Source organism: Staurois parvus, unplaced genomic scaffold, assembly GCF_062004578.1.
Source record: "Staurois parvus isolate SC_StPar_1 unplaced genomic scaffold, SC_StPar_1.0 ptg000884l, whole genome shotgun sequence".
NCBI lineage: Eukaryota > Metazoa > Chordata > Amphibia > Anura > Ranidae > Staurois > Staurois parvus.
The window spans coordinates 158,282-170,745 of record NW_028318680.1 but is presented as its reverse complement, the minus strand read 5'-3'; the positions used below and the strand labels follow the sequence as shown (position 1 = coordinate 170,745).

Below are 12,464 nucleotides of genomic sequence, written 5' to 3'. Positions count from 1 at the left end.
TACTGGTTCACTTGTATTCAACATGTCTGATCTACGGGATAACCTACAGCTAAGCAGTATGCACGAAAATAATCACCCTCATTATAAGAATAAAATTACTTCTACATTATTACATTTTGCTAACAATTCTATATAAACAACAGTTTTTTTAGATTTTATGGCTCCGCCGCTTTAGTTGATTTTAATATCTACATAAAGAAAATGCTGCATTTATAATTTCCCATCACTTCTTTTATAGAGTGGAACTGGCTGGGGTTTGCTTCCCTGCTGCTTGAATGAAAATTGTAACATCATCTTAATGCGTGTGCTGAAGATGTTTTATTACAAATAATACAAAATTAAATAAGTGCACTCTAGGCCATGATTTTCAAGGACCTTCAAGTATTTACATGTTCCTAAGCAATAGAAATGGCAAGAATGGGAGCAGAGAATTCTGCTGTGGATTTTAAGGATGAATTGCTCCACAGTGGTTTGTTTAAAGTTCATTTATGGCATGTTATGATTATGGCCTGGCCACAGATTCACTTAAATTGTAAGATTCTCAAGAGCAAGAAACCAACAGACATGTTGAGAAAACTAGTAAATATGAAAGTCACAAACAAAATAATTTGGAAACACAATATGCTTTAAAGTGGAATTTTATGTGTTAAATACAAAATTTGGTAACACATTTTTATTGGAGGAAAGACTCTGTGGGGTTGATTTACTAAAACTGGAGTGTGCAATATCTGGTGCAGCTGTACATGGTTGCCAATCAGTTTTTAACACTAGCTTGTTCAATTAAGCATTGACAAAAAAAAACAAAAACAAACTGGCAGCGGATTGGTTTCTGTGCAGAGGCGCACCAGATTTTGCACTCTCCACTTTTAGTAAATCAACCCCTGTGCATCTCTCCTATAATAAATGCTTCTTACCTTCCTGCAAGGAAACTTCCTTAGATAGTACACCAAGCTGTGCATGCCTTGGTGCTAGGATAAATTAATTCTCATGTCCATGTGTGGCAGTTATGTCATCCTAGGCCGACTTAAAATGACTGAAGACAACAAACTCTTCTGGAACACATTGCTGGAAGGAAGGCTGGTTTGCATACTACATGTTTAAAAAAAAAAAAAAAAATTGTACTCACAAAAGTGGCTGCAGCATTGGTATAATGCTGCAGCTGGCTCTAACACTGAGAACTGAGCGATCACATGACCGCTGATTGCTCAGTTCTCTTTCCTAAGTGAGCAGAGAATATCAGTTACCAGCTCTCTGCTCTGCCCCTCCAACTCTGACTGGAGTGCCCGACTGTGGAGAGTGGCTCTCAGGCTCTCAATGGTGCACTGGTCAGGCATCTGAGTGGATCCTGACATTGTCAGTATCCCTGCAGGGCGTGGACTGGCTCTGTGATGTCAGCCCACAAACTAAAGACAACACTGCGCACAACAACACTACCATATGCAAGCCAATGGATCCACATACCACAATGCATGAATAATGATCAAAATTAATTAAACATGTTATATTGATCAGAATAAATGAACATAAATAATAAATTGATAATAAAATTATTTGATAAAGGGAAGCAAAATAAAAAAGACAACTAATAATATGGAGGATTACATTGATCACAGAGAACCAAAGATGAACGCAGATGTTCTCTGATCTATGTAATCCTCTTGCTCTTACCAATTGTCTCTTTTATTACTAATTTTTTTGCACCCCTTTATTAATTTATTTATGATCTATTTATTATGTATGTTCATCTATCCTGGTCAATATTACACGTTTAAATAAGTTTGATCATTATTCATGCGTAATTGGATGTGGATCCATTGGCTAGCATATGGTAGTGTGCTTGTGTGCAGTGTTGTCTTAGTTTGCAATTGATTTAGCTGGTTCTGTTGGGGGTTTATACAGCAGCACACAACTTTCCAGGCTACTGTTGAATCAGTGGCAGACTTGTAGGTGCTGGATGGTATTGTTTTTTTTTTTGTTTTTTTTAATTTGATGTCAGCTCACGGTGAGTCTGCTGTCGGCTGAATTTGGGTCACAGAAGTGCAGAACTACGTGCACTCCTGTGACCAAGGAAAGAAGTATGGACAAAAGAGATTTAGCTATACTTCTCCTTTAATCTTTTTACATAGGCTGATCCTTAACCACTTGCCCTCCAGAGGATTTACCCCCTTCATGACCAGGTTATTTTTTGCAATACGGCGCTGCATTATTTTAACTGGCAATTGTGTGGTCATGCAATGCTGCACCCAAATGAAAGTTATGTCCTTTTCCCCCCCCACAAATAGAGCTTTCTTTTGGGGGTATTTTATCGCCTGTGCATTTTTTACTTTTTGTGCTATAAATAAAAAAAAGACTGACAATTTTGAGAAAAAAAAAAAACAATATTTTTTACTTTTTGCTATTAAACATGTCCAGTAAATAAAAACATCTAATTTCATCATAAATTTAGGGCAAAATGTATTCTGCTCCATGTCTATGCTAAAAAAAAATCCCAATACATGTAAATTAATTGGTTTATGTGAAAGTTATAGCATTTACAAAATGGCGGTATATACTGGAATTTTTTTTTCTACTACTAATGGTGGTGATCAGCGACTTATAGTAGCACTGCGGCAGGCATTCTGATACTGGGGGGAACTGACTAGGCATCGCTCACATCCTCACTGACACCAATACAGTGCTCAGTGCTAATAAAAAGCACTGACACTGTACTAATGGCACTGGCCAGGAAGGGGTTAACATCTGGGGCGATCCAAGAATTAACTGTGTGCTGTGTGTGTTTTACTATGGGGTGGTCTCTGTGCTTTCCACTGTAAGCACACTGCTTTGTATGGCTCTGCTATGCTATGTGAGGTCAGCAGGGCAGTGTATTGGAGTCAGTAGAGCAGTGAACAGGGGTCAGCAGGGCAGAGAATAGGGTCAGCAGTTTAAGGGCAGAGTAAAGAGACCGTTAGTTTGTAGGGCAGAGTACAGTGGGTTATCAAGGCAGTGCATGCAGTTAGCAGGGCAGAGGACAGAGGTCAGCAGCGGAGTGTACAAGAGAGCAGTGTACAGGTGGTTTGTAGGGCAGGGGACAGGGGTCAGCAAGGCAGATGACAGAGGTCAGAAGGATGGAGAACAAATGCTATCAGGGCAGAAGACAGGGGTCAGCAGAGCAGGGTACAGGGGTCAGCAGAGAAGAGGACTGGGTTTACTGGTGGCACATCACGCAGCAGAGCTCCTACTCCCATCTCCACACTGCACATAGCCTGGGCACTCAGCCAATCTCTTCCTCCCCACACAGGACACAGCTCAGATCGGATTCCCTTACAGACATAGCCTTGATCTGCAGTTTGTAGCTGGCTACCGCACCTGTGCGGTCATCCAGATCTGAGAAATTCACAGGTCAGAACTGCAACATAGCAGCCAGCTATACATTATGCAGATTGAGACTGTGTCTGTAAGGGATCCAATCGAAGCTAGGTACTGTGTGGGGAGGAGGAGATCTGTTGGGTGCCCTGTTTGCAGCGCAGGCAATGCTGGGACAAGGTCATCTAGTGCCTAGAGTGAAGATGACAAACTGCACCTCTGAAGTGTAAACATCCTGTATCGGCATAAATTCCTCCCCATCAAAAAAAAAAAAAAAAAAAAGAAAAAGGACTGTACTAACTAGTAGACTCTCCCTCTAAGCATAAATTCCACTGCAAACTAAAAAATTGTCACCCAAAAAAAGCACAAATCCCCCTCCTCCTAAGTTCAAATCCACCAGTACAAATATTTGCCCTCCAATCCTGCCTTCCAGCTCAAATCCCACACCAATTCCCCCCTCCTAGCACAAATCTCCATCACCCCCAAAAAGTACTCCTCCTAGGACACATTCTCTTTCTTCTCAAATTTCCCATCCTAGCACAAATTATCTCCTGCAAACCCCCCCTCCTATTATAAATCCCCCCAAATTGCACATCTCCTCCCCCCCCAGTCACCCCTATTAGCCCAAATTCCTCCACCCCCTCCTGCCACAAAATTCCCCCAATCCCCCCTCACAGCAGAAATCCTCTCCCCCTAACACCCCCCTCCTAAAACAAATGCTCCCCAATCCCTCCCCCTAGCACAAATCCCCCCCAATACCCCATCAGTACAAACCCCCTTGCACAAAAAATTATCTCAATCCCTTCTGGCTCAATTCCCCCAAACCCCCTCCTAGCACATATCATCCCCCCCATCCCGCCTTTTAGCCCAAATCCCTCCCTCTTGCACCCCCCCAATCCCTCCACCTACCAAAATCCTCCCTCCTAGCAAAAATCCCCCCACCAATCCCCCCCATCTTACCACTGCCTCCCAGCACAAAAATGTTTCCCCCAATCCCCCCTCCTAAAACATATTTTCCCCAGTCCCTCCCCCTAGCACCTCCAAATAACCCTTCCCAGGACAAATTCTCCCTATCTACCTAAATCCCCCCACCTAACATAAATCTCCCCCAATCCCCCCTTTGTACACCCCCCCCCAGCACATACAATCCTCCCAATCCCCCCTTTTAACCCAAATCCCCCCCCCCCAAAATCCTTCTCCTAGCAAAACTCCCTACAAATTAACTTTCCCAGGACAAATCTTCCTTCCCTACCCAAAATTCCCCTCCTAGCACAATTACCCCCCCCCCCCATCTTACCACAACCTCCCAGCACAAAAATTCCTACCAAACCCCCCTCCTGGCTCAATTCTCCCCAAACCCCCCTCCTAGTACATATCATCCGTCCCCCATTCCTCCTCCTAGCACACATTCCCAAATCTTTTCCAACTCCCCCTTCCTAGCACAAGCTCACCCTCTTCTTCCCACTCACCTTACAAGGGGGGGGGGGGGCTGATACAGAGCCAGGAGCAGGTGTGGGTTGTGCCTTCCCCTCCTATCAGAACAGCGTTCCTTCGTGTGACAGATAACACAGGATTGCTCTTCTGTCAGGCTGCACACACGGTGCGATTACCCGCTCCCCACCCACGTGTCCTGCTGCCAGGAGATGAGCAGCCCTTGGAGGACATAGAGAGCAGGTAATCACACCGTGTGTGCAGCCTGCCAGAAGAGCGATCTGGTGTTACCTGTCACACGGAGGACCACTGTTCCAATAGGAGGGAAGGTACAGCACCCGCTACACCCTTTCTCCTCTCTGACACTCCTCCTTTTCGGGCTTTCCCACCCCTTGTAGATTTGTGCTGCGTGCAGGGCTAGAGGGAAGTAGCCAGGTAAAACTTCCATCGGGTGGCTGGCCTGGGGGGGCACAAGGGAAATCTGGGGGGGGGGCCGTATCCCACCCCAACACCCCTCCTAGATCCAGCCATCAGATGAATGGTTGATAAATGGTGTCTTATTAGATAAAATCTATGAAATTCCTTTAGACTGAGAAGTTTTAATTGTTCCATTTCAATTTAATTGTATAGTGGCATTTTTGACATTGCTCTAAAAAAAGTAAAAAAGCATGGTAATTGGAAATTAACTTGTCAAGTTATACTTACATTTTCAGTTGTTCCAGTTATCACGTGAAGTCCATCGTAAGTGGATTTAATGTACATTCCCTGCAATAAAACAGATACTATATTATGAAGAAGACAGCAACCATGTATAGTTGTTTAGGCATGGACTAGACACAGACACAAGAGTGAAGTAGTAATGATTTGTTGAACACTACCTGAAACCTGACTCTACAAGGCAGCAGAAAAAAAATTCTATCAGATATAAAAGCATGACAGTCTAAAATTACAGTGACGAAAAAAACAAACACATAAAAAGGCAGTAAACATAATTTATGATCAATATACATTATCTACCATTACTCCCATCACTGCTTGTCTATCAGATTTAATGGATCATTATCACTGTCATACTAGAGTGTTGTGCTTTACCGTTATTATGATAAATTACTAGGCTTTATGATATTAGGTTTACACCCAGATCTTACCCTATGGGATTATCACATCTTAATAAACAAAACCGAAAGATCTACTTGGAACTAGAAATCGTCTTATTTTCAGTTATGGTGTGTTAGAAATTGTCACTCGTACGAGGGCTTTAGCGAACACCCTTTTCTTTCTTTTCATGCACTGTAATGAATGCAATGACTAAAAATGGCTGCCATTCCTGAAAAGGACCTCTCTCTTCTAACAGACATTTTTATAGGTTTTAGAAGAAATGCTGTTTAGATTATGTGATTTTGTCTGTTAACAAAAGGAACTTTTTTTGGAATCCAACTCTGAACAACATTGATTAAAAAAGGTAAAGAAATAAATATGTAAAAAGTAAAAAAAATAAATATGTAGTCATGTATAGACAAAGTACTAACAACCTTCCTTTTCCTATCCTTACCTCCACTTTACTATTACAGCAGTTATGCAGGGTTTATAAATATGGCAGTACAATAGGAACAGACCAAGTGCTATTAATGAGCAGGAACCAGTAACAGGTTTATCCCTGAAAAAGCCATGTGATTCATGGAGTAACGCGTAAAACGGAAGCTTGTGACATCTTTTCTGGTGCATACAGGAGCCGCCATCTGTGTTCACCCTGTTTTTCCCGTACATGCTTGCAATAGGTTCTGTGAACCTTGTATCTATGTGAGTGGCATTTTTTATACATTTTTATGGTAATAAAGCCTTACTACACTCTGAGAAGTTCCTTGTTCCTTATCTTTTGAGCACCTATCCATCGGAGTGGGGACATAAAGGATTGTTCCTGAGGGTGCCTGGAGAGACCTGTGAAAGCAGAGGATCCAGTGGGATTCATATTGATCGCATGTTGGTCTATATTTTCTATGGGTCAGCTATTGAGATGAACGTGCATGCCTGAAGGTGGAGGAGCACGATAGATTTGCACACCGGACCTGCTGAAGTCACTGGAGCATTACTTTAAATGTTGGAAGAAAGAGACTGTTCTATCACTTTTGGACTGCTTTTTGCACTTTATCAAGTGTTATCTATCATTCACCATTTATCTGTTTCTTGTATATTCAGTAGAGCTGTATATCTTTTTTTTTTTTTAATTCACACTTTTTGGGAATATCTAGCCCAGTTGAACATTTACTTGACTCATCACATATTTATTCCACTGGACGGCCGATTGCTCAGCTGGTCATTTGTTTTACAATCATTAATACGGTTTTTGTTGATTTTGAGCAGCACAGTGGCTAAATGGTTAGCACTTCCACCTGGCAGTACTAGGGTCGCTGGTTCAAATCCCAACCATGGCACCACCTGCCTGGAGTTTGCATGTTCTCCCTGTGCCTGTGTGTGTTTCCTCCAAGTACTCCAGTTTCCTCCCTTACTCCAAAGACATGCTAGTAGGTTAATTGGCTTCTGTCTAAATTGGCCGTAGTCTGTCTATGAATATGAGCTAGGGACCTTAGATTGTACACCCCTTAAGGGTTAGGGACTGATGTGAACGTACAATATATGAATGTAAAGTGCTGCGTAAACCAATGGCGGTATATAAGTACCTGGAATAAATAAATACATTTTCACACATTATGCTTTAGGTCTGCCAGGTATTTACTACAACTTGGCCAGGTGTTTACTGGTATTGCGATCGTGTTTTATTTCTGATATACGTTACACATATTTTACAGTTTTTGTTGTTTTGTATACTTTATTTTTCAGCTCAGCCAGGTGTTTATTATAGGCTGGCCAGGTGTATATTGCTACTTGATTTTGATCTATTTTGGATATATGTTTCACTTATTTGGATTTAGTTGTTCAGCCAGTTTTATTTACTACTGACTTATTTGTTTCACAGATCAATTCTATTACATATTGGGTTTGATGCTCAGGAGAGTGTTTTTTTGGGAGGGGTCACTAGGGGGCAGCACAGCACTATTCTTGGGGAGTTTTATTGATATGGGAAAACATTTAGGTGCTTGCAGCAGCTTATCATTTATTTTTGGCAGCGCATGAATATTATATCCCCAGTGTGCACAGTAGTTCTTCCTGCTGGCTGCAGAGCACAGTAGTGACAAAGGGTAGGAAGGAACCACAAGGACCAGACGTATGACATGCCCCCGTTGAGTGCTAAAGAATTTTCACTACACTTATCCCTTCAAGACAGTGGATTTTGATAGTAGGGGAAATATTAAATGCTTTTCTTTGAAAGAAGAATTTATTTTAACTTTTTTTTTTTTATATATAAAGTGGCTGTCACTTTAACATTTTCAAAGAAAAATCACTCACAAAATCATAACATGTGAAGGAACAGGAGTATGATGAGATAAAAAGGTGAGATAATTACAATAAAACCCAACTGAAGTAATACTTTTATCCAAATAAGTGGAATTACCATCATAGTATCAGATGAGACTTCTGAAGGACATAATGGTGCTACCTATATACAGCCAAGCATGATAAACTGTCGGCATTGTTGAAGCGGAAATAAAGTTGCACCAGCAACCAAAAAGGGTATCACAGATCCTACCTGTGCCCTCCTGTGTTTATGGTGATTATGGAAAAAACTACATCAGTTTTGAAGAAACAGAAAATTGGAGGGTTTTTATACATGACACCTGCATAACGTCACTAATTCTAATTATTTTGAAGACCATTCAAAATGATCATTCCAAAAGGTGTGGCTAAGCATCTATACTAAGCTTACAAATCCGCATCTAAAAAAAAAAATTCTTTTTTTTCCTGGTTTCTAAACCACGTTACATTCCCTTTAATGCATTCTGTGCTATTGTGTGCTTTATTCTGAGTCAGATGCACTGAGTAATGACTTATCAGTCAATTAGAGTCTTAGAATTATGAAACACAGCACATCAGGACTGCATTCACATTGAGATTTTGTCATACAGAATAGACTGAAATGGTGCAGAACATAATAACATAAGGACACTGCTGGCTGTTCAAAGGGGAATTATTATCATGCTCTAAGTAATCTCCATAAACTCTGAAGACACATCTTATTCCTATGTCACTAATGTACTGCATCTGTGAAAGAGATACCACATTAAGAGGGGTCAAAATGGCACCTCACACTGCTATCACTGCTTTCACGCTTTTATCCTACACCACAGGTAAAATAGGTTATAACAGCTCATAAATTATAATTCCCAGACAGTTATCAGAGGCTGCTGAGAACCTTCTAGAGGATTTTATACCAATCAAAGTGGCAAATAATCCCTTTATTATGCATGAAATAATACACCAAGCTCACAGACCACATGCCCCTAACATTAAATAGGAATTATTTCAAAAATTGGCTGAAAACATTTCTGAAAGCGCACGTGACACACGCAATTATGGTAACCATGGCTGTGTCTACCTAGCTACCCCCTATTGCCATATACTTGAACCATACTGGTGATGGGTTACAGAGACGCCACTGAAAAACATAAAATTCATCATACTCATCTGACAAAAACAGTTTGTGCAAGAAGCAGAGCTTAACAAAAACAGTCATCAGACTTGTCTTCCATGTATGGTAGATCTTTCTGTGGATTGACTCAGTTCTGACAGAAATCCTTACTGGCCAGGAAGTGAAGCAATGACTTCACAATTGTCAAATATTTCAAAAACTAGGATTTATCCTATACCCAAATTATCCTAAGAGACATATGGACTTAGATTAATAAGGATAACAGCATTGTGATCTATGCAGAGAGATTTCAGAGTTTCTAGGAGCCACTGTCTGCCATAACTATTATAAGAAGCTCTCACTCCAATTGCTGAATGCCTAGATTTGAATTTACACTAGAGGAAAATGTAAAATTAGGAAGAAGCATTGCATATAGTGACTTTCTCATTTTCATAAAAGGGTTTGGCCCTAACGTTATTTTCAAAAAAGAGCCAAACAGGCAAGACAGACAATGTTAACTGGAGCTTTAACTCAGCTAGAATGTCCCTCAAATACTGAATTAGTCTCTGGAGGCTACCAACGCACGAGTATGGGTATTCTATATTTCCATATAGATATTTATAGAAAAAAACATTAGGATGCAAACCTTATTTTGGAACAAGGTTCAAGTACAAGTTGGATTGGTCCTTGAAGAAACCATGCCTACTCCAAAAGGAAGCTGTTTTGCAGCACAGCTCTCTGGGGGCTTTCCAAAACTGATCCGGGTGGTTTTCTTCATTAAATGTAAAATTACACTGTTCAACAGGTAAAAAGTTTTGGGCATAAAATTAGCTAATCTTACATAATTTTGGGGTGCTGAAAACAAAAATGACCCTAAAAAATGTTGATTGGCTCTAGTTTCCATGATATATTCACCCATCTAATGACGTAAGCCATTCAAAATTATGATGCAACTTCAGCTGCATATTGCGCAATTGATACTGGTGAGCAATAGAAAATTGCATGTATACTGAGATGATGCAATATTAGCCTTTAATTGCATCACTTCACTGCATAAAAGCTGCAGTATCTGTAGCTGATTGTAGTTCGACAGCGTCTTTACATTTCGTTTTATGCTTATATAGGCTACTCAGTAATGCCTCGAACTTGTGTGAATAAAGCAGATAATTTCTGCTATATCTGCGGTGAAATAACTTTTATCTCACAAAAAAGGAGGATAACACTGTTCAACAAATTTTTATTTTTTGCCAGTTTTGGAAACAAAAGGATCCATTTCTTAATGAATTTCACATTCTGAGTTCAAATATAACAATGAAATTTTGTCAATTGGCTCTAGTTTTTCTGTAAACGGAAAGTTTTCTACTATAGGCGTAATGACTACATAATGCACAATAATTATATAGATAGATGTCTTTCCACAAATATAAAGCAAGTGATATTGACTACATAACAAAGCCTAAATGGCATAATATATTGCATAGGATTACCAAGAAAAATTATAGCCATAAGCTAAGTTGAATCATTTTAATACTTAGGATTCTCACTAGTTTTGTCTTCAGTTTGTGTCGGTTTTGCTTCTCTTGGCTTTTCTCTTGTATTCGAGGAAAGGGCTATCTCTTACAACTGTCCAGCAATAGTCAGCAAGCATTGATGGGCTCCATTTACCTTGATATCTTCTTTCCATAGCTGCAATGTCTTGATGGAAGCGCTCTCCGTGTTCATCACTCACTGCTCCACAGTTTGGTGGGAAAAAATCCAGATGCGAATGTAGAAAATGAATTTTTAGAGACATGTTGCAACCCAGATTTCTGTAAGTCTGGATGAGTTTTTCTACCACTTTCTTGTAGTCTGGTGTTTTTTTCCATTCAACCATTGCTCCAGTGCCGTCCCACAAGAATTGCAGCATATATGTGGTGCCCAGCTCTTGTCCTGGTCTCCTATCTTGCAGCCAAAATACAAGTTGTAGGCTTTCTTAATCATTCCTGTTATCCTCCTTTTTTGTGAGATAAAAGTTATTTCACCGCAGATATAGCAGAAATTATTTATTCACACAAGTTCGAGGCATTACTGAGTAGTCTATATAAGCATAAAACGAAATGTAAAGACGCTGTTGAACTACAATCAGCTACAGATACTGCAGCTTTTATGCAGTGAAGTGATGCAATTAAAGGCTAATATTGCATCATCTCAGTATACATGCAATTTTCTATTGGTCACCAGTATCAATTGCGCAATATGCAGCTGAAGTTGCATCATAATTTTGAATGGCTTACGTCATTAGATGGGTGAATATATCATGGAAACTAGAGTCAATCAACATTTTTTAGGGTCATTTTCATTTTCAGCACCCCAAAATTATGTAAGATTAGCTAATTTTATGCCCAAAACTTTTTACCTGTTGAACAGTGTAACAGGAATGATTAAGAAAGCCTACAACTTGTATTTTGGCTGCAAGATAGGAGACCAGGACAAGAGCTGGGCACCACATATATGCTGCAATTCTTGTGGGACGGCACTGGAGCAATGGTTGAATGGAAAAAAGGCATCTATGCCTTTCGCTGTGCCAATGATTTGGAGAGAGCCAACAGATCATGTTAGTAATTGTTACTTTTGTATGGTGCCTCCAATTGTAAAAGGGCTAAATAAGAAGAAAAAGTTATCTCTGCACTATCCAAATATTCCATCGGCAATACGTCCAGTTCCTCATGGAGAGGGGCTACCAATTCCTAAAGCACCAGAATCCTTCGTGGTTGAGTCAAGTGAGGAAGAACCTGAAGCGTGTAGTCACGTGCAGTTGTAAGAGATAGCCCTTTCCTCGAATACAAGAGAAAAGCCAAGAGAAGCAAAACCGACACAAACTGAAGACAAAACTAGTGAGAATCCTAAGTATTAAAATGATTCAACTTAGCTTATGGCTATAATTTTTCTTGGTAATCCTATGCAATATATTATGCCATTTAGGCTTTGTTATGTAGTCAATATCACTTGCTTTATATTTGTGGAAAGACATCTATCTATATAATTATTGTGCATTATGTAGTCATTACGCCTATAGTAGAAAACTTTCCGTTTACAGAAAAACTAGAGCCAATTGACAAAATTTCATTGTTATATTTGAACTCAGAATGTGAAATTCATTAAGAAATGGATCCTTTTGTTTCCA

General features: G+C 40.0%; 1 protein-coding gene across 3 annotated transcripts in view; it reads right to left on the bottom strand.

The window, feature by feature from the left end:
- CNKSR2 (connector enhancer of kinase suppressor of Ras 2) overlaps positions 1 to 12,464 on the bottom strand; it is a 426,708-nt gene that overhangs the window by 288,048 nt on the left and 126,196 nt on the right. For all 3 annotated transcript variants that reach the window (XM_089656051.1, XM_089656052.1, XM_089656053.1), the window contains exon 8: positions 5,482 to 5,541. In XM_089656051.1, the coding sequence (XP_089512177.1) occupies positions 5,482 to 5,541 (60 nt within the window). The remainder of the gene's footprint in view (positions 1 to 5,481; positions 5,542 to 12,464) is intronic.